Below are 21,245 nucleotides of genomic sequence, written 5' to 3'. Positions count from 1 at the left end.
CCCGGCCCCTGGTTGCCCAGCCGGCGGCCGGGAAGAGAAGCGCCGCCCGCAGGGGAGCTCGGGGGCCCGGGGCCCGGCGCCCGCGCAGGCCGGCGGGAAGACGGCGAGGGCGGCCGAGCTCTGGGCGCCCCCCGGGCCGCCGCTGGTGCAAGGGCCGCCCCGCTGCAGCTCCGGGGGCCCGTCCAGGCTGTGGGCCTTCATCTCAGCCGGCTAGTGAGTGAAGGAAGCAGGAGGAAGGGCGAGATTAGGGGCTCCCCTCAAGGAGCTGCCCTGGGCCCAGACATGCCTGGGAGGGAGGCGTTTGCTTGTCCTGCTTTGCTTGCAGGAGCGCTGGATCCCAGCCCTGGCCAAGCGTCACCGACTTCCCTCCCGTCTACCCCCCCACCAAAAGAAAAACGGTTTGATAATAAAGGAGCTCTCCACTAGGTGTTGACCCGGGCAGCATCACAGCTGGATGTAGTCACCATTGATTCCTCACTTCTGCCTTGCCGCAAACCAAAGTTAGTCGCTAAAGCAAAGTTTAGCCCTGCGTGGGCCTGAGAGATGGTATTGCAGGTGACGCCCTGCCTCGCGCGCAGACCACCTGACCGCCATCCCCAGCACCTCATGTGGTCGTGCCCCCCCCCAGCCCCCACCAGTCCTGAGCACCAGCTTCTGAGCAGTCACGTGAGCATCACCCCGAGCGCCCTCCGTCCTCCAGGATTCGGAGCTGTGCTGGGGCGCCCTCCCCCACCTCCTCTCTGGCGGGGGAGGGGACAGAATTGAACCACAGGAATGTGGGCTCATAAGTCAGTGCTTTGTCTCCTGTGAGTGAGACTCTAGGTTTATTCTGGCACCTCAAAAAATATATATATTTTGGGGCTGGAGTGAGAGCTCAGCGGGTAGGGCGTTTGCCTTGTACGCGGCCGACCCGGGTTCGAGTCCCAGCATCCCATATGGTCTCCTGAGCTCAGCCAGGGGTAATTCCTGAGTGCAGAGCCAGGAGTGACCCCTGTGCATCGCCGGGTGTGACACAAAAGCAAATATATATATATATATATATATATTTTTTTAAGAAAGTCAGTGCTTCACTGATACTTACTTTGCTTTAAACTGGGTACTTCCCACTAAATTGGTTTGTGCTTCATAGTTTATTTTCTTTCCAAAGGCAAACAGGCATTAAAGCGTCGTAGTGTGTATATGTGTAGTTCCGTCGCTCCCAGGGTCTTTAGAGTTTGCTCCTGGCTCTGTGCTCGGGATCACTTCTGGTGGGGCCTGGGGACCATAATGGGGTGTTGGGGATCAAAGCCAGGCCAGCTCCATGCGAGACAAGTGCCTTACTTGCTCTACTGCCCAGCCCCACTCAGTTGTTTTTAAGACCCTATGGTGCAGACTAGAGAGATATCAGAGGGAAAGCACCGACATTGGATGGTGGAACCCTGGCTTATATCCCCAGCACCACTAAAAGGGGAGGGGTGCGGCCGGGGTGCTAAATGCAACCAGTAGTAAGCCCTAAAGGAGCCCGTTCTAGGCCGGCAGAGAGAGAACCCCTGAGCTTTGTTGGGCCACCCCTGCCTCACTGGCCAGCTTCCCCCTTCAGGCTCAATCCTGGAATGGCCGAGATTAAACTCCGGTGCTGTAGGTCCTGACAGCTGCCACTAAGAATCAGAGCCATAGGACAGAGGCTCCGGTGTTTGCCTTGCTGCACCCAACCAGGTTTGATCCCTGGCACCCCATAAGGTCCCCCAAGCACCACTAGGAGTGCTCCCTGAGCACCACCAGGTGTGGCCCAAAAGCCATCCCCACAGTTCCCATTGAGCTCAGAGTAATGAGTATTAGAGAGAGTAGCGAGTAGTGTGACCTTCACACTTGACTCCCAAATCTGTACTTTTGCAATGTAAATAAATATTTATTTCCCCTATTCTGTGAGAAGATGCACCTTCTCAATTCTTGGGGTTTGGGCCAACTTGAGAACCTGTGAATTAGCGATGAGAGGGAAGGAGGTGCCTAAGGCAGATGGTTGCTGTGGCTCGGAGAAGCCTCTCGGACGTGAAGGAAGACACCTGTCATCTCATCATACCCTTCATCCCTGGACCCCTCACCTTGCCCTGAAATGACTTTGAAAGGTTGGGCAAGAAGCATGCCCCTGGCTCCCCCACACACACCAGTGTCATTGTCACAGAAGGACTCAGAGGACATTTTGAGAAGTTTCAGAACTCCCTGGGAAAGGGTCCTTGCTACCTTTCCTGTGTCCTTGTGGACTCGATATCCAAACTTGACCCTGAACCAAATGGACTCTCTTTACATTCCCAGGGGGGTAAAACTCATTTATAAATTAAATTTAAAAGAATCGATTCAATATTAAATAATAAAATGAAATCTTAAATTCAGAAATTATATTCCTCTTTTCTCTCTTTCTCTTTTATTTTTTGCTTTTGGGCCACACCCAGCAATGCTCAGGGCTCAATCCTGGTGGATTCAGGGGACCTTATGGGGTGCTGGGGATCGAACCCAGGTCTGCTGCGTGCCAGGCAAATACCCTACCCACTGTCCTACTCCAGCCCCAGGAATTATATTCCTGAGGGGAAAAACTTGCTAGGCGTTGAGTGAGAACGTCAGGGCAAGGGAGTGCACACTTGGCTCTGTGCTGGGGGAAACAGAAGCTGTGCCAAGATTCAGGCCACAGCCGCACGCTGGGCAGGCGCCTTAACCTTTGTGCTATCTCTCAGCCCCCTGGAGACATTTCTTTGAAGCTTCAGTAGGCGGGGGAAGGGTTATTTACTTGGGTTTTTTGCATTTTGGTTTGGTTTCGGTTTGTTTCAGGGCCACACCCAGCAGTGTTCAGTGCGTACTCCTTCCTCTGCACTCAAGCTCACTTCTGGCAGGGCTGGGGGCCCCTGTGGGGTACCTGGGATCAAACCCCCAGTCAGCTGCTCGCAACCCGCTGTACTCCCCAGACCCTGTGTGGTCTTGTGCCCGGGGATCAATGCAAAGTATGATTTCTGCCTCCCGCCTCCCGCCCCCGCCCTGTCAGTGTTTTTATTAGTAAATTAAAGACAAAGAATGAAATTTTTTTTTTTTTTTTTTTTGCTTTTTGGGTCACACCCAGCGATGCTTAGGGGTTACTCCTGGCTTTGCACTCAGGAATTGCTCCTGGCAGTGCTTGGGGGACCATATGGGATGCCGGGGATCAAACCCAGGTCAGCCGCGTGCAAGGCAAACGCCCTACTCGCTGTGCTATTGCTCCGGCCCCAACAATGGAATTTTTACTGTGAGTTGAGACTAAATCAGATTCAGTATTGCATGCCACTGAGAAGCGCCCTGCATAGCCACAGAACACTTACAGGAGTTGGCAGTTCAAAGTATTTCAAGACATTTTAAAGAGGAGGGTGTCAAACACATGATCTCCAGTTGGCAAGCATGAGACACATGCCACGTGACTTTCTTACCCTTGAGAGCTTGGGGTGCAAAGATAGGCATTCATGAAGTGCTCTCATGGTTCTGTTCCAGGGCTTAGGAACCTTCACTCCGCAAGAGGGTGGAGAATGCAGTTCCTTTTAATAGCACGCACCCAGCTGTGCACCCCAGATGGTCTGGTGTCACGTCTGGCCCTCTGGGTTCTCCAAGTCCCCCCACCAGCGGGTCTGAACTGGGACGTCTGCATGTGATCCCAAGATCCTTGGGAACCCCAGGGCACTTGCAAGGCGCTCCGAGGTCAGAACTGTTCTCATGGTAGTGCTGAAATGTCATCAGCCTCTTGATGCTGGTCAATGTCCCAGCACTAAGATCTGCGGAGTTTCCCAAGCTGACGTTGGAATGACCTGTGGGTGCACGGCAGGCAGCGGGGAGAAAGTCCAAGGGTTAAGGCCCTTGCCTCGCATGCCGCTGACCCTGCTTTGATCCCCAACATCGCCCATGGTCCCCCAGTCCTGCCAGGAGGGACCCCTGAGCTCAGAGCCAGGAGTAGCCCCCATCAATGCTGAGCAAGGCTTAAAAACAAACAAAAAAAATACATGTACTCATGCATGGAAGATTCATTGAAAGGGCAAGTTAGATCCATGGACGTTACCACAGTGATATCAAGAAAATCTGGGGGCCGGAGCGATAGTACAGTGGGTAGGGCGTTTGCCTTGCACTCGGCAAACCCAGGTTTGGTCCCCAGCATCCCATATGGTCCCCCAGCACCGCCAGGAGTAATTCCTGAGTGCAGAGCCAGGAGTAACCCCTGAGCATTGCAGGGTGTGACCCAAAAAGAAAAAAAAAAAAGAAAGAAAGAAAATCTCATTCACTGCAGTGCTCTTAGCTCACTCAGCTCACCTTTAAAAGACTACCACTGGTCCAGGTGCCAGAGCACAAAAGGTTAGGGGCACTTGACTAGCCCAGGCTCAATCCCTGTCCCCGCAGACAGCCCCTGGAGCACTGTCAGAAGTGATCCTTGAGCACAGTGCCAGGACTAAGCCCTGAGCACCACTAGGTGTGACCCACCTACTAGCCCCCAAAAAAGAGAAGAAAAAAGAAATTACCTCTTGTCAGGGACAGGGAGACGGCTCAGGGCTGGGGCACCTGCTTTGCCTGGGGATTCCCAAGTTCCATCCCTGACTCAGCATGGATCCCCCAAGCCCCCAGCACCACCAGGTATGACAAAGAAAATAAATAGAAGAAAGAAACTGCCACATGGGCTGGACCGATAGTACAACGGTGAGGGCGTTGGCCTTGCATGCATGCAGCCGACCCGGGTTCAATCACTGGCATTCCATATGGTCCCCCAGGTACCTCCAGGAGTAATTCCTGAGTGCAGAGTCGCAAGTGACCCCTGAGCACCGCTGGGTGTGGCCCCCCCCCAAAAAAAGAAACAAAACAAAAAGAAAGAAACTGCCCCTTGTCACTTGGTGGTGTAGCATGCAAGAGGCCTGCCCATAGCAGCTGTGCGTCGGAGTGGGCATATGATGCCAGCTTCAAACTCGGGCCTGGCACGTGCTCTGCACGACCATGCCATGGGCAGTAACCCCAGTGGGCTTTTATTGGTTGGTTGGCTTGTTAACTATACCGTCCTATGATCATTCCCCGGAAATGGAAGGTTTGGCTTTTGTCTGGGGCCATACTCCTTAGTGCTCAGGGGTCCTAGCAGTGCTTACGCGGCGGGGACCGTGGGGCGCTGGGTGAACCCCAGGCCTCCTGCGTGCAGAGCCTGCACTCCTTGCTCTCCAACAATCCCTTTCCATATCGGCTCTTTGATTTTTGTTTTTTTCTTTTTGGGTCACACTCGGTGATACACAGGGTTACTCCTGGCTCTGCATCAGGAACTACTCCTGGCGGTGCTCAGGGGACCATATGGGACGCTGGGAATCAAACCCAGGTTGGCCGTGTGCAAGGCAAATGCCCTACCCACTGTGCTGTTGCTCCAGCCTCCTTCCCCCCACCCCCTCAGCTCTTTATTGGCTGCCAGTGTCTGCCCTGCTTCACGCCTAAGCTGGTCAGCTTCCTTCCCACCCCAACTTGCACTCAGAAGTCGGAGCTCATTTGAATGTCACTTTGAAGCAGACGCAGTCGAAGAAGAGATGCATCACTTACACATGCAGTTTTCCCATCACTCGAGAGCAGCTGTTTCTTTTCTGTCCTCTGCTGGCTACCAGAGAAGAGAAGTGACTCTGGTGTTTGGAAGAACGTGCCAACCTGTCGCCACGACTACATAAGGCACAGTGCTTAGCTTTGCAGGGCAGCTTAAACGATAGCTTGGGGCCAGAGCAGTTGTGCAGCGGGCAAGGGGCTTGCCCTGCGTGTGGCCAACCCGGGTTCAATGCCTGGCACCCCATACAGTCTGCCGAGCCCGTCAGGAGTCAGCCCCGGATACTGCCGGATGCGGCCCCACGTCCAAATAAATAAAGAAATGAATAATATAAAAGGTATATAAAATGCAAATGACTGCCTCATTCAGGTCTCCTTCACGGACCCTCCCATTAATTATTAACAGTACTAATTGAAACAACAGTTTCTCCTTCCTGGTAAGTGGTCTGAAGCACCAGCGAGGATCAATCTCACTTGTGGGTAGTGCTTTCTCCGTTCCCAAGGAGCCCGTGCATTCTCGTGCCTTAAATAAAAGCAAGGACTTCAGTGGACCCTTTTAGTGCCCCTGAATAGGTTATCTAAGTGGCATCTTGCAGAGCTATTGTCTTCAGGGGTGAATCATCCATCCCCCAGAGCTGTTTTGGTCTCCTGTTCCTAAGGAGGGGGAAAGTGAAGAGCTGGGGGGAGGGGAGGGGTTTGCCCGCATGTCATGTCATGTGACACTTCGGGTCCCCTTCAGCCACACTCATCCAGAGCCTCACAAGACTGCCCCCAAGGCCCTGGCTGAATGAGGGCAGCCTAAAGCACTCGAGACTTAGGTGCCGGGAGTCTGTTCTCTGTGGGGGCAGGAATAAAGAACCAAGCCAGGGCAGGGGCCTGAGCCATAGTGCAGGAGGTAAGGGGTTTGCCTTGCACACCACCCACCCAGGTTTGATCCCTGGGTCCAGCATCCTATATGGCCCCCAAGCAGGCCAGGAGTGATTCTTGAGCACAGAGCTGGGAGTAACCTCTGAGTACCCTGGGTATGGCCCAAAACACAAAAATGAATTTAAAAATAATAATAAGGGCTGGAGTGATAGCACTGTGGGTAGAGCGTTTGCCTTGCACACAACCGACCCGGATTTGATTCCCAGCATCCCATGTGGTCCCTTGAGCACCTGCCAAGGAGTAAATTCCCGAGTGCATGAGCCAGGAGTAACCCCTGTGCATTGCAGGGTGTGGCCCAAAAAGCAAAATAATAATAAGCCAAATCAATTTAAATCATAAACCATCATTGCACGTGACTTGGGAAAGTGACGTTTTACTTCTTTCAGCATGATGTCTGTCTTACTCTGGATTTACTTACCAAAAAGGAATTTTAAAAAAAGGCTCCCTAGATAGATACATCCATGAGGAAAAGCTCTATGGAAACTGAGTTTGTAGGCCAGAGATAACCTAGGGGAAAGGCGCTTGCCTTGCACGTGTCCACCACGTAGATCCACTGCCCAGCATTCGGTCCCCATGCCATGGCCAGGAGTCACTCGGAGCACAAAGGCAGGACTAGCCCTGGAGCACATGCAGTGCCAGGGTTCCAACCCAGGGCCTTGAACATGGAGAGTGTCCTTGGGCCGAAGCCTCGCCCCTCAAGTCTCACTTTGTCAGGAAATGTCTCGCCTCTCCCACTCAGCTTTCCTTCAGATTCCTCACTAGTATGATTTAAAGAAGTTGTGTGTGTGTGTGTGTGTGTGTGTGTGTGTGTGTGTGTGTGTGTTTCTTTGGCTGGGGGAAGCCTCCTGGTATGGGAGAACATATGTGGTGCCAGGGATGAGGCCTGGGCCTCCTGCATGCAGAGCGTGAGCTCTCGCCCCTTGAACTTGCTGGCCAGCCCTGGGCTTCCGCTTCCTGTCTCGCTGTCAGCCCTTTGGGACAAGAACTTAAGTAACAGGCTTGTCAGCTTTTAGGAGCGACCTAGAGAGAAAGGTAGTGAGGTGGGAAGAACAGGAAACAGACACCCAGAAGGCGGGGAATATGCTGGCTCCTGTTTGCTTCTAGGCTAATCTCTCTGGCTTCTCATGCAGTGATTTGAGGATGTGACTCCTGGGGTCACGCGCGTCTGACTTCCCGAAAGACGCTCAGACATAAACCCCAGTTGAGGTTATGAGCTCCTGGGGCCGGAGCGATGGGACAGCGGGGAGCACGCTTGCCTTGCAGGCAGCTGACCCAGGTTTGATTCCTGGCATCCCACATGGTCCCCCAAAAACCACCAGGAGTGATTCCTGAGTGCAGAGCCAGGAGTTACCCCTGAGCATTGGCCAGTGAGTGCCCCCACCCACCCCCCCAAAAAAGAAAACCAAAAAGACTGAGTCCCTGGGCCGGAGGGATAGTCCGGAGGTGAAGACGCCCGCCTTCTTGCATACAGCCAAGCCCCCCGGTTTGGTTCCCAGCAGACCACCAGGCATCACCCCTGAGTACAGAGCCAGGGATAAACCCGAGCACTGTGGCTGTGGCTCCAAATCTCACACACAGCATCCTGCTCTCTCCCAGGGGTCTCGAACATGCCTCTTTCCCCGCACGTGTGAGCCCACCCTCACCGTCTTCACACATCCCTGTTTCTCTCTCGAGGGGTCCTGTGGGCTACCCAGACATCCAGGTTTACACCCCAGGGGTGCCTGGAGCCCCCCCAGTCTCCCCTGCATCAGGTCTCGGGGTTTTGTGTCTTGGGTCATTCCTCACCTGTCACCTGGCCCTCCCCTCCCACACCCCGTCTCAGCCACCCAGGCCCTCTCCGCCACTTGTCACTGCGCTCCCCTTCTCCCCTCCCCTTCCTGCCCCCCGCCCCCCAGCCTCTGCGCCTCTCACTGTGCCATCCCCTCCAGGACTTCCCTGTCCACACCGAGCTCCGTGACCAGAATCTGCCCTTCCTGCACACCCTCCTCTTTCAGTTCTCTGCCTTTCCTGCACACCCTCCTCTTTCAGTTCTCTGCCCTTCCTGCACACCCTCCTCTTTCAGTTCTCTGCCCGTCCTGCACACCCTCCTCTTTCAGTTCTCTGCTGGCACTTGTTCCAGCTGCCTCTGAGGCCTTTGCAAATGTCGATCCCTCCCACCACCTGGGTGACTCGTCTATGCCCCGTTAATGCTTCTCGTTTTCATGCTCCCTCCTTTGTAGTGGGGGGGGGGGGAGAGGGGACAGGCCATACCCTCCAGTGCTCAGGCATCACTCTTGGCAGTGCTCTGGGACCATACGTAATGCCAGGGGTTGACCCACAGCCAGCGAGCACCTGAAGGCCTGTGCGATGTCCCCACCTTTCAATTTCTCCTTAGCAGGCACTGTCTCCCCAAAGCCTTCCCCGAGCCAAGCGAGAGGCCGTTTCATGACCTTAGAGTTCTTTCGACTAAGTTCTTATTCGCGTGGCAAACATTCCATCCCACCTGAGGTCCAGCCTTGCCTGGGGACCACTGCGTGCATTGGGCCTGGCCCAGCGGAAGCCCTCACTGAGTGTTTGTTGGATGCACGGCCGCTCCCTCACCCTGCTTCCTCAAGAACAAGCCCTCTGTGTGGGCGTGTTACTTAACCCAACCCTAAATTCCTTCTGGAAAGAAGCTGGCCCAGGCTAAGTGGTCACCCGTGATTAATGCTGCGGCGGCGATTGTGATAATGACATTAAGAGCTTTGGTGTTGAGCCGAAAGTGCGGTGTGCGTTACTGCCGATAAGTAGCACCGTTCGGAGGGCGGGGCCGCAGCTCAGAGGGATGGAGAGCATACTGCAGGCACCAGCCCGGAGTTCCATCCTGGTACCTCACGATTCCCCCAAGTGCTGTTGGGAGTGACCCCCAGACACACAGACCCACAGCGTAGCCCCGATGCACTGCCAGGTACGCCCTTCCCAGCCACACCCCCCCCCCAAAAAAAAAGCAGCAGTGTTCAGAACAGAAAAACACAAAGGGACATTTCAGAATGGAGAGATTCTTCTGAAATGTAGCACATGGGGACTGGAGCGATAGTACAGCAGGGAGGGTGTTTGCCGTGCACACGGTAGACCCAGGTTTGATCCCTTGCATCCCTTAGCATCCCCCAAGCACCACTAGGAGCAATTCCTGAGTGCAGAGCCAGGAATCACCCCTGAGCACCACCAAGGATGGCCCCAAGACCTAAAGGATGCATGTGTTAATGCGTGTTGGGGTGGGGAGGGTTGGTTTTTAGTTGTTGTTTGCTTTGGGGGCCACATCCGGCAGTGCTCAGGTGTCACTCCTGGCTCTACACTCAGGAATCACTCCTGGAGGTGCTCGCGGGACCCTATGGGATGCCAGGATTGAACCTGAGTTGGCCCCAAGCAAGGCAAACATCCTCCCCGCTGTTATACCTCTCCTGCCCCGAGGATTTTGGCTCTTCGGTGGCAGGGATTAACCCAGGGGCTCACACATGCCAGGCATGAGCTCTGCCACTGAGCCTCAAGCCTCGTCCAGATAGGAATTGTTCTAGGTGAATCTAGGATAATTAGGAATTGAGCTTTTAGGGGGCCAAAGTGATAGGTAGTACAGCCAATTCGATCCCTGGCATCCCATATGGTACCCTGAAGCCAACGGAGTGATTCCTGAGTGCAGGTAGGAATAACCCCCCCAAGCATCACTGGGTGAAAAAGGAAGGAGGGAGGGAGGGAGGGAGGGACAGAGGGAGGAAGGGAAGGAGGGAGGAAGGAAGGAAGGAAGGAAGGGAGGGAGGGAGGGAGGGAGGGAGGGAGGGAGGGAGGGAAGATGGAGGGAGGGAAAAAAGAGAAAAAGAAAGAAAAAACAGAAACTGAGCCTCCACTCCAGTTCCCCAGCGGCCAGGAACCCAAGTGGATGGACACTCTTCTCTCTAAAGAGATCGTGGGCCGACCCTGGACGCCAGTTCTCGGCCTGTGCGTGGGGTGATGAAGTAGGAAATAAACTTAGGCATCCTGGAGCCTGGTATCCTTCCCACTGTGCCCGAGGGGTGTTCCGCGGAGAGCCAGGTCAGTGGGGGGAGGGTGTTCGAGGCCTGACCTTCCTCTGTGGCTGGTCAGAGGGACCCCAGGAGTGGGCGCGGCGGGGCCCAGAGGGAGGGAGACGGCTTGTGAAGGCGCTCCCCTGAAACTGGGTTTGCAGAGCGTGTGGCCTTCAGAGCGGGCTGCGCACTCACCGAGCCCTTTGTCCCTTCTCCCGAGAGACCCCCTGAGTCTCAGGAAGAGTTCAGGGCCAGGGAGATGGTTCCAGAAGAGAGCTCGTGCTTTGCAGGCCCGAGGCCCAGGTTCAACAGCACCACACGGGCTTTCGGACCCCAAAACAGGAAGTCTGCGTGCTGCCCAGGGTGCCCCCCGAACCCCAGCTAGGTACAGCCCACTGTCATAAAGTGAACTTTATGACGCCACGTGTTGTGGTGCTGAAAGAGTTAGTACAGCAGGTCGGATGCTGGCCTGGCTCATGGCTGACCTTTGATGGCCAGCACCCCATACGGTCCCCTGAGCCCACCTGGAGTGATCTCTGAGTGCACAGCCAGGAGGAACCCTGAGCATCACCAGATATGGCCCCAAAACAGAAAAATTGCATGTTGTCTTTTTTTTTCTTCACATGGAGAAGCAAAGATTAATTTTTCGATGACATTGAATATAATGCCAATTGTCTTTTCTTAGCAAGGAGATTCTGATCTTGCAACATTGAATCTGCATAGCTCTGTTACTAGGGCTTTAAGTCATGGTACCCTAAATAAAAGGAAATTAATAAATAATTTTGGGGAAGGGGGCTCACCCAGCAGTGCTCAGGGATCACTCTTGATGAGGCTTGGGGGACCCTATGCATCCCAAGGATTGAACCTGGCTCAGCTACATGCAGGGCCTTAACCCACCCAATCAATGAATTTTTTAAGAGAGGAGTTAGTGTGCTTGGTGCTCGTACAGGGATTTTGGCCTTGCCTTGCCTGTGCCTGATCCCGGTTCAATCCCTGGCACCACCTGGTCCCCTGCGCGGTGCTGGGATGGTCCTGTTAGCCCCCGGGATCACAGGACCTGAGTAGCAGCACATCCTAGGCCCCTCGCCCTGGACCACCTTGCCCAGGTGGCCTTATTGGGACTGATGCCTGGGCTTCCTGAGCACTGTCTGGGAAGAATTAAAATGGGGTGGGTGGGTGGGCATAGAGTACTGGGTCAGATGCTTAACTTACAAGCAGCCGACTGGGATTCAGTTCCCAGCACTGAATATGGTCCCCCAAGCCCAGCCAGGAGTAAGCCCTGAGCACTGCAGGTTGTGGCCCAAAATCCAGGAAAAAGAAAAAGGACCTTCTTGGTGGTGGAATATGTGCACTGGTGAAGGGATGGGTGTTCGAGCATTGTATAACTGAGACTTAAACCTGAAAGCTTTGTAACTTTCCACATGGTGATTCAATAAAAGAATAAATTAATAAAAAAAAAAAAAAGAAAGAAAAAGGACTTTCTGGTGGCTGCAGATATAGTACAGCAGGTAGGGCCTTGCCTTGCGTAAAGCCGACCCTCGCTTGATCTTCATATCCTATATGGTCCCCCCCAAACACCCATCAAGAGTGATTCCTGGGGGCCGGAGAGATAGTATAGCTGCCAGGACATTTGCCTTGCATGCAGCTGACCCAGGGTTCAGTCCCCAGCATCCCATATGGTCTCCCGAGCACTGCCAGGAGTCAGTAACCCCAGAGCACTGCTGGGTATGACTCAAAAAAAAGCTTAAGAAGAGGGGCTGGAGAAGGAAGGGCATTTTACCTTGCCCGTGGCTGACCAGGGGTCGATCCCCAACACCCCATATGGTCCCCCGAGCCTGCCAAGAGTGATCCCTGAGTGCTGAACCAGAAGTAAGGCCTGAGCACAGGTGTGGCCCAAAAACAAAACAAAAAAGAAGATGGGGGTAGGGGGGGGAGTGACACACATTCTGAAATGCTGCCCTTTCTGCCTATTTGTATTTGAAAGCCCTGCCCCTGCCTTATCTGTTACCTGGTGTGTGAATGTTGTCTCTGCCTTTCCTTCTCTTTTTATTGGGCGGGGAGCTGGGGGGCTTATTGGGGCCACACCCAGCGGTGGTCAGGGCTTCCTTTTTCTCCTGCGCTCAGAGATCATTCCTGGCGGGGATCAGGGACCCCACGGGTGCCGGGGATTGAGTGCAGGTCAGCCCTCTGTCCTGTCTGTAGAGTCCAGAGGCAGCCGGGCTCCGTGGGGGCCCGTTGGGACCCAGTACTCTATATCCGCCCACACACCCCATTTTAATTCTTCCCAAACAGTGCTCAGGAGGCCCAGACATCAGTCCCAATGATATAAGGCCACCTGGGCGGGTGGTTCAGGGCGAGGGGCCTAGGATGTGCGGCTACTCAGGGCCTGTGATGCCGGGGGCTAACAGGACCATCCCAGCACTGCCCAGGGGCCCGTTGTGAATGTCCGTCGTGCTGTGAGGCCGGCGAGTCTGCACACCCTCGCAGCAGCGGGGAGCGGGCAATGCCCGGGGGGAGGGGGACTGTGGTTGGGGCCTCAGCCACGCAGCGGTAACCTCAGATCAGCCCCGGGAAACCTCATTCCCGAGGTGGGAACCATGAACGGGGCCCAGAGAGGAGTGGAAGCCTCGGGCCCAGGTGGCGCTTCCTGGCGCCGTCACAGGGTGGGTGAAGGCCACCGCGTCCTGCTGGGGGACAGAGAAAGAAGCACATTTGCATCCGAGGCTTATTGCCCCTCTTCTGCGGGGAGGCCCTGTCTCGAGCTGGCCTGCACAGGCGGCGAAGAGGGGAGCCCCCGGGCCGCCCCAGGGGCCAGCGCTGAGCAGAGGACGGGGTGAGAGGCGGGACGCCGTGGTCTCCGGGTCAGGGCTTCTGGTGAGCAGGAGGAAGGAACTGGCCCTGGGGCCCGGCCGCAGACGGAAGGACGGACAGGCGGACACACAGGTGCCGCGCCCCGGGGACTTCCCCAAAGCAGAGCCCCCTGAAGGGATGCGAGGGCACCCCAGGGCCAGTGTGGCCCGCTGGGTGGGGGCCCTGCAGTGGGAGCCCCTTCTCCCACCCCATTCGCTCTCTCAGATGTGGGCAAAGGGGCTGGTTTGTGTTTTCCTCTCCAGGGAGGCTTTGGGTCTCTAAATAGTTTTATTTTTACTATTGTCACTGTCACTGTTGTTCCGTTGTTCATCAGTTTGCTCCACTAACGTCTCCATTGTGAGACTTGTTGTTACTGTTTTTGGCATATCGAATACACCACGGGGAGCTTGCCAGGCTCGGCCGTGCAGGCGAGATACTCTCGGTAGCTTACCGGGCTCTCCGAGAGGGGCGGAGGAATTGAACCCGGGTCGGCCGCGCGCAAGGCAAACGCCCTACCGCTGTGCTATCGCTCCAGCCCATTTTTATTACTATTATTTTATTTATTTTATTTAATTTACTTACTTATTTTTTAATAAATCACTGCTGTAGTCTCAGGGCTGGGAGGAATAGAGATGTTACTGGTGCCTGCTCGAGTAAATCGATGAACAACAGGATGACAGTGATACAGTGATACAGTGAATGAATCACCGTGAGGTACACTTACAGACTTACAAACTTCGTGATTACATTTCAGTCATACAATGATCGAGTACCCATCCCTCCACCAGTGCCCCTTCTCCACCACCAATGTTCCCAGTATCCCTCCTGCCTCCCCCACCTCTTCCCACCCCCTGCCTCTGTGGCAGGCACGTTCCCTCTTACTCTCTCTCTCCTTTTGGGTGTTACGGTTTGTTAATACAGGTAGTAAGTGGCCATCATGTTCGGTCTAGAGTCTACTTTCAGCACGCATCACCCATTAAAATAGTTTTATTTTTGTAATCGATCTATGTGGGTATTTTTTTCCCCCATGAGAAATTCGCACATCTATGCTGTAGATATTTTTTTGATTTCAGGGTTAGAGGTGGGGGTAGTCCTGGGTGTCGGACCCTGGGCCCCTGTGCAAGGCCAGAAGGGCTCAGCGGCCGCTGTGGGGGTTGTGAGTGTCTGGCTCCTCGTCGGGTTTCTCTCGGGGAGGCCCCCGCGCCTGCACTGGGAGTCTCCAGCAACTCCTCGTCTGGAGGGTCTGAAACGCCCTTATGAAGGACGCACTGCCGGGGCCGGAGTAGTAGCACAGCAGGGAGAGCGTTTGTTTGGCTCCAGGCCAACCTCGGTTCGATCACCGGCATCCCATACAGTCCCCCGAGCTCCACCAGGAGCAATCTCTGAGCACAGAGTAAGCCCTGAGCACTGCTGGGTGTGGTGGAAGAAAGAGAAGGATTGCAACATGGTTTTAAGCTGTATTCTAAGGGAAATGTTGGAGGGAATGAGAGAACATGCATCTCTTCATGTGAGCACTGAGAGCCTCAGAATCCTTCAGAACGCTGAAAGATGTAATGACATTAAAGCAGAAAGCTAGGGGCAGGACAGAGATTGCAGTGGGTAGGATGCGTAACTTGCAGGCAAACCCGGGTTCGATCCCCAGCACCCATACGGTCTTCTGAGCCTGCCAAGAGTGATCCCTGAGCACAGAGCCGAGAGTAAGCGCTGAATACCACCGGCTCTGGCCCAAAAAACAAACCAAAAAAAGGCTCCTTCCAGGGGCCAGAGGGATAGGACATTTGCACATGGCCGGCCCGGGTTCAGTCCCCAGCACCTCAGCACCACTTAGGTGTGACCCCCAAACCCAAGATTTTATATATCCAGAATTATATCTAATAAAGTTTGAGATATATAATTTTTTATATATACAGCCTTGCTTTGCAACTACCCTGCTTGCAGCTGATCTGGATTCAATCCCTGGCACCCCATCTGGTCTCCCAGTCCCCACCAGGAGTGATCCTGGAGCACAGAGCCAGGAGTATCCCCTGAGCCCCTCCAGGGGAGACCCAATCCCTCCCCCCAAAAAAGTGACAATGCATTCTCCACAGTAGCTTTCCTCGCCCTGAAATGAAGCATCGTGGTTCCTTTTCTATACTGTGGCTAATCCATGGCTACGGCGGGCGGGGCTTCTGTCTGGACATGGTGTTGGACTCACGTGTATTTGTGGGAAGTTGAGCAGTGCCGTGAGAGAGGAATGCCTCACAGAGCCCAAGGGACCACCCCCAGGGCTGCCTGAGGGTCTCCTGAGCACTGCCGGGTGTGGCCCCAGTCACAAAATGAAACATCTGGAAAACACACTGATGTCTAGGTCCTCCCTCACCCCACCCATCACAACACGTACACACAGACACGCACACACACTCACACACACACACACACACACACACACACACACACATGCAAACACCCCAGGTTATTGACTTTGACACCGTTGGACCTAGCACCGTCCCCACCAGCCCCTCCAGCCCTGCCCACTCCAGGGCTCCATTTCTGCCGTGCTCAGGACTTGCATAGGTGAGTTCCCAGGGCGTTTGCACGCAGCCCTGGGCTGCAGTCAGCTATGGTGAGGGGCAAACCGCACGGCGTCTAACTCCTGACCTAACGGACTGAAGGACATTGGGGATATTTCCGGCTTTTCACTATTAGGATTAAATATGTGAACAGACTTTTCTCCTCAGCATGGGGTGGGGTTTGGAGAGAAGTCTGAGTGCAACAGCTAGCCGGTATGGTGGGTGCACGTTTCTTTTCTGTCTGCCAAACCGTTTTTCTTTTTCCTTTTTTCTCTTTGGGTCACACCCAGCGATGCTCAGGGGTTACTCCTGGCTCATGTACTCACGAATTACTCCTGGCAGTGCTCGGGGGACCATATGGGAATGCTGGGAATCGAACCCGGGTCGGCCACGTGCAAGGCAAACGCCCTCCCCGCTGTGCTATCGCTCCAGCCCCACACCATTTTTCCAAGCTGGTTCTGCCTCTCTGCCTTCCCGCCAGCCTAGTGAGCTGTCTGGACATTTGCCCCTTTGCCAGGGCGGGGTGGTAACAGGATTTTTGAGTTTTCCTATCTGACAGGCGCCTCGTGATGGCTCCCTGTGGTTCTCACTCGCCTTCGCTCCCAGGTCGTGACAGGGAACATCCTCCTGTGTGTTTACGTGCCCTCCTCCATACATCCTCTCTGGGGAAATGTCTCTCGGAGCCTCCTGTTCATTTTCGAAGGCGGTGTTTTTTTTCCATGTGCACTGGGAGAATTATATATGTGTTCCAGCTCTTGGTCCTTTACCAAAGGCCTCGCTTGCTGAGGTCTGCAGCTAGTCCGGCCAGCAGTAAGCTCGATCTTTCCCTCTCTGGTCAGGATCTTTCACAGAACAAAAGCTTTTTCTTTGTGGGGAGAAATAAATTTCTCCTTGTATGGATTCCACTTTTGATGTCAAGTGTAGAAACTGTCTCACTCTAAGTCCCTGAAGATGTCATTCCCCGCTCGTCGCCAGATTTTCCGTGTTTCGAGTTTCTGTGACCCACTTGGAGTTCATTTTTTTTTTAGGATCTGAGACTTTGGTCAATGTCCTCTGCCCTCTCCCCTTCGGAAATTCTGTGATCAAGCCCCCCAGGGTGTGGAATGGGCCTTTCTCCCCCACTGCAGTGTGGTGGTCCCTTTGTCTGTAATGAGTTGTGCATATTGATGTGTCTTTTCTGGGTTCTGGGTTCTGTTCCACTGATCTATGTGTTTGTCCTTCCACCCCTAACGCCCCAAATCCAGGGGCTGGAGCGGATAGCACAGCGGGTGGGGTGTTTGCCTTCCACGTGGCCAACCCGGGTTCAATTCCCAGCATCCCATATGGTCTCCCAAGCACCGCCAGGAGTAATTCTTGAGTGCACGAGCCAGGAATAACCCTTGTGCATCGCCGGGTGTGATCCTAAAAGAAAAAAAAAATAACACCCCAAATCCAGAATACAGTCGTTTGAGGTCAGCTTGATTCTTCCCGCCTTACAGCTTTTTAAATTTTTGTTCCAGCTATTCTAGTTCCTTGATGGGCTGGAGCAATAGCACATCGGGTAGGGCCTTTGCCTTATACGAGGCCAACCTGTGTTTGATTCCTCCACCCCTCTCAGAGAGCCTGGCAAGCTACCTGTGGCATATTCAGTATGCCAAAAACAGTAACAACAGGTCTCACAATGGAGACATTACTGGTGCCCATTTGAGCAAATCAATGAGCAACGGGATGACAGTGATACAGTTCCTTGATAGTATATTTTAGAATATTCTCATTCGTGACTATAGACTGGGATTTTTATAAGGATTGTGACCAACTGAGGCTGGAGCGATAGCACAGCAGGTACTGCCTTGCCCAGGTTCAGTCCCCAACATCCCATTATGGTCCCCCAGGCACTGCCAGGAGTGAGCCCCGAGTGCAGAGCCACAGGTAACCCCTGAGCATCACTGGGTGTGGCCCAAAGAAACAAAACAAAGAAACAATCCAAAAAAGAATTGTGGCAAGCTTATATATATATCCCTTGAAAATTTCTTGACATTCTTCAGTGCTGAGCCTTTCAAGCCATGAGTAAAGCGTGTCTCTTTTTTCCGTTTTTCATCAGCATCCTGCAGTTGTCAGCCCATCGCACAGTCCTGTCCCCGTTTTGTTAGCCTCACACTTACGCATTTCTTTCTCTCTCTCTCTCTCTCTCTCTCTCTCTCTCTCTCGGGCCGACTGTAAACGGCACCATTTCTAAACGTCTCGGCCCACCAGTTCAAAGTTAGCGCACAGAGTTTATGATCAACGTTTCCATTCCCCCGGCCCATGTGGGAGTTTCGCCGTGGATTCCTGTGGATTTGGGGGACTGTGTCCTTTCCTCGCCCCGCTGGTGTCCTTTGGTGCTTTGGCTCAACCCCCAGTGCCGTGCGGGACAGGGGGAGCAGACGGTCCCGCCTCGCTCCCTGTCTCCAGGAGCACCCCGGCCTCTCCGACACGGAGCGACTGCTGAGTGCCACAAGGGTGCTCAGGGGCCGGAGGAGAGGAGCAGCGTGCGGCTGGATGCACGGCTCCCGAGAGCCCTGGGTGAAGGAGCCACAACGCTCTTAGAGCCCACTCGTGTGCACTGACCCACCCATCCTGGCCAGCTGACCTGGGGGAAAGACGGACTTCCTGGGACCCGCTTTCCCCTCCCCCAAGGGGCAGCAGAGCCCAGACGTGTCCCCCAACCACCACCCCCAGTTGCAATCAAGTCTTCCCCCTGCCCTCTGTGGGCCCCCTTGCAGCCCCTTTACCTGTGTCTCTCCCCAAGCTGCGACAGTTTCTGGCACGGAGCGTCCCACACCCGGGACTCAGTGACCCCGGGAACGTTCTGCTCACTCCAGGGGAGACCACCTCGCTGCCTCTCCGCTCGCGCCATCCCAGGGCACGGGGGCTGCGGAGGGCTCACATGACGCCGAGCTTGGTGCAGTTCCCGTTGGCGACCCCCGTCACTGCCACTGGTGCCATGGTGACTGTCAGGGACGTCCGGTTCTGCGTGAGTCCACCTTCCTTAAAACGACCCGCTGTTTGCTTTGCAGGTTTGTTAAAAAACATGGACTTGGCCAACCATGGACTTATTCTCCTGCAGCAGTTAAACGCCCAGCGCGAGTTCGGGTTCCTGTGTGACTGCACAGTGGCCATCGGCGATGTGTACTTCAAGGCCCACAAATCAGTGCTTGCCTCCTTCTCCAACTACTTTAAGATGCTGTTCGTCCACCAGACCAGGTACCCAACTCGCGTCAGCCACGGCCACCCGCCCCGTGCCCAACATCTCACCCTCACCCAGACCCTGAGCTCGCCCCACGCCCCCTCATGCCCTCTCGCCCCCAAACAGCACTTCCCAGTCCCTGACCTCCAGTGACCCCGAGCAGCACCCCCAGCAGCACCCCCACTGTCAACATGCCCCTCTGGGGGTCCCCTGCACAGGTGGGCATAACACGGCAGCAACCCCACCCCGGTCCCTCCCTCTCCTTCCACCATCCCCTGGGAGCCCCCTCCACCTGCCGGCTTCCAGGATTTCTCCTGTTCTCCTACTGCAGAGGGTCCATTTTGGGGGCTTCTGTCCATCCCCCCCCCCCAAGATTAAACCGCCTCGTGTCTGAGGAAGGTGCCTCGTACTGTTACCCACCCGCGCCTCCCCGACCCCCGTTTCTCTTGGACCCTTTTCCTTCCCTACTTCCCACCGCCACATCTCCGAAGCCTCAAGCTCCCCACCCCACGCCTCAGATGGCGCCCCTCCACTCGCTTTCTGGAAAGCCCTTCAGTGGCTTGGCCCAGATGTCCCGTGCGCGTCCCACACTCTTGCTACCCGGCACCCGAGAGCCTCAGGCCTGCCTGCAGGGGCCCCATCCGGCGTCTTCTCCCCATCCTCTGTCCTGCTAGCGGGAGGGTAGGGCCCTCCTTGTCCCAGCCCTGAAACTGGGGCCCCTCACGAGTGAGTGGGGTAAGTTCCGGCCTCGGGTTGTCTCCCGTGGCAGGGGAGGGGGAATCTTGTTCCTAGATCTTCCCTCTCCTCGGACCCATGGGAAATGAGCAGTTAGAAGTTCCGGCCAAGGCTCCACGCGGCCCACTGGGCTTCCACAAGGGAACGTGCTCCTCTTGGCTCACGCGGCCAGCAGAACCACACCCAGGCTTCCCTGGAGGCCTCTGACTTCCCAGTCCTTAAACTCTCTGTCCAGCCCTTCTGACGGGCCCCCGAATTGCATTTTTCTCCAGAGTCCCTTTCTCGCGAGTCCCCTTGTCTCGAGCAGGGTAGAGGCGAGAGGAGTCGGATGCTGCTGACTTCTTGAGTAACAATGTCTCGGTGTCCTCAGAGTATATGAACCGTGTATATCAGGAGGCCAACGCCCAGCTCAGAACAGCCTGTAACTAAGACACTGTTCACACCCGACGCTCACCTCTGGCCAGCTGAAGCCACGGCCCTGCCAGCTCGGGGTCAGCAGCAGCACCGTCCCCAGACGAGTGGGAGATAGGCGGGACAGAGTCCATCCCGGTCTCTGGCCCCCTGGGGACAAGGCAGAACTCCAGGCTTCCTGCCAGGCCCCAGGTACATTGCAGACAGGGAGGAGGCCCAGAGGCCCTGTCTGCCAGGAGCCTGTCATTGAAGGGGCCACTGACCAGTCCATTCGGAATGTCACCAACTGAATTGACCGGTCCGAGTTCAAGGCATAGAGTATCTGCCCCGCACTGATGACCAGGTGTGTGAGGGCCCGCATCCGTGTCTGGCCCTGTAAGCGACACACTAGCTAACTCTGATCACACACAGAATGGAATAACAAGATGGTGTAACTTTTGTTCACACGGAATGGAGTGCCTTCTGTTCATAACAGTCCCTCCCCCCAGTGACGAAGGACACTCAGAAGAAAGGTATAAGTCATCGATGACCACACAGGAAATACGTGAGAGTCACACAGAAAAGATAGATCGAAGCACAAAGCATTCATGGGTGGCGCAAGGGGACTCAAGAAAGCAGACTAATGGGGAACATCTGTATGTCTTTTAGTCTGATTTTTTTTTTTTTTTTTTTTGCTTTTTGGGTCACACCCAGCGATGCTCAGGGGTCACTCCTGGCTTTGCACTCAGGAATTACTCCTGGCGGTGCTTTGAGGACCATATGGGATGCCGGGGATCGAACCCGGGTCGGCCGCGTGCAAGGCAAACGCCCTACCCACTGTGCTATCACTCCGGCCCCTTAGTCTGATATTTTGCTAAGCAAAAAATATTTGCTTACACCAATGCCAGGGGTTCCGAGTCCAAACACAAAGTTGAGAGTAATCAATGCGGATAATGCATCTAGGAAGTCAAAGTGGCGGGTCACATTCTCCTTTAAGGCCAAGGTCTGTGTGTGTAACACAGCTTCTTC

General features: G+C 54.8%; 1 protein-coding gene across 2 annotated transcripts in view; it reads left to right on the top strand.

Moving 5' to 3' along the window:
* The window catches only part of ZBTB2 (zinc finger and BTB domain containing 2), a 33,084-nt gene that overhangs the window by 1,759 nt on the left and 10,080 nt on the right, over nt 1-21,245 (top strand). For both annotated transcript variants that reach the window (XM_055135365.1, XM_055135366.1), the window contains exon 2: nt 18,922-19,108. In XM_055135365.1, coding sequence (XP_054991340.1) covers nt 18,936-19,108 — 173 coding nt within the window. In that variant the 5' untranslated portion in view covers nt 18,922-18,935. The remainder of the gene's footprint in view (nt 1-18,921; nt 19,109-21,245) is intronic.

This window comes from Sorex araneus, chromosome 4 (genome assembly GCF_027595985.1).
Source record: "Sorex araneus isolate mSorAra2 chromosome 4, mSorAra2.pri, whole genome shotgun sequence".
Lineage (NCBI taxonomy): Eukaryota > Metazoa > Chordata > Mammalia > Eulipotyphla > Soricidae > Sorex > Sorex araneus.
This window is presented reverse-complemented; position numbering and strand designations above follow the sequence as displayed.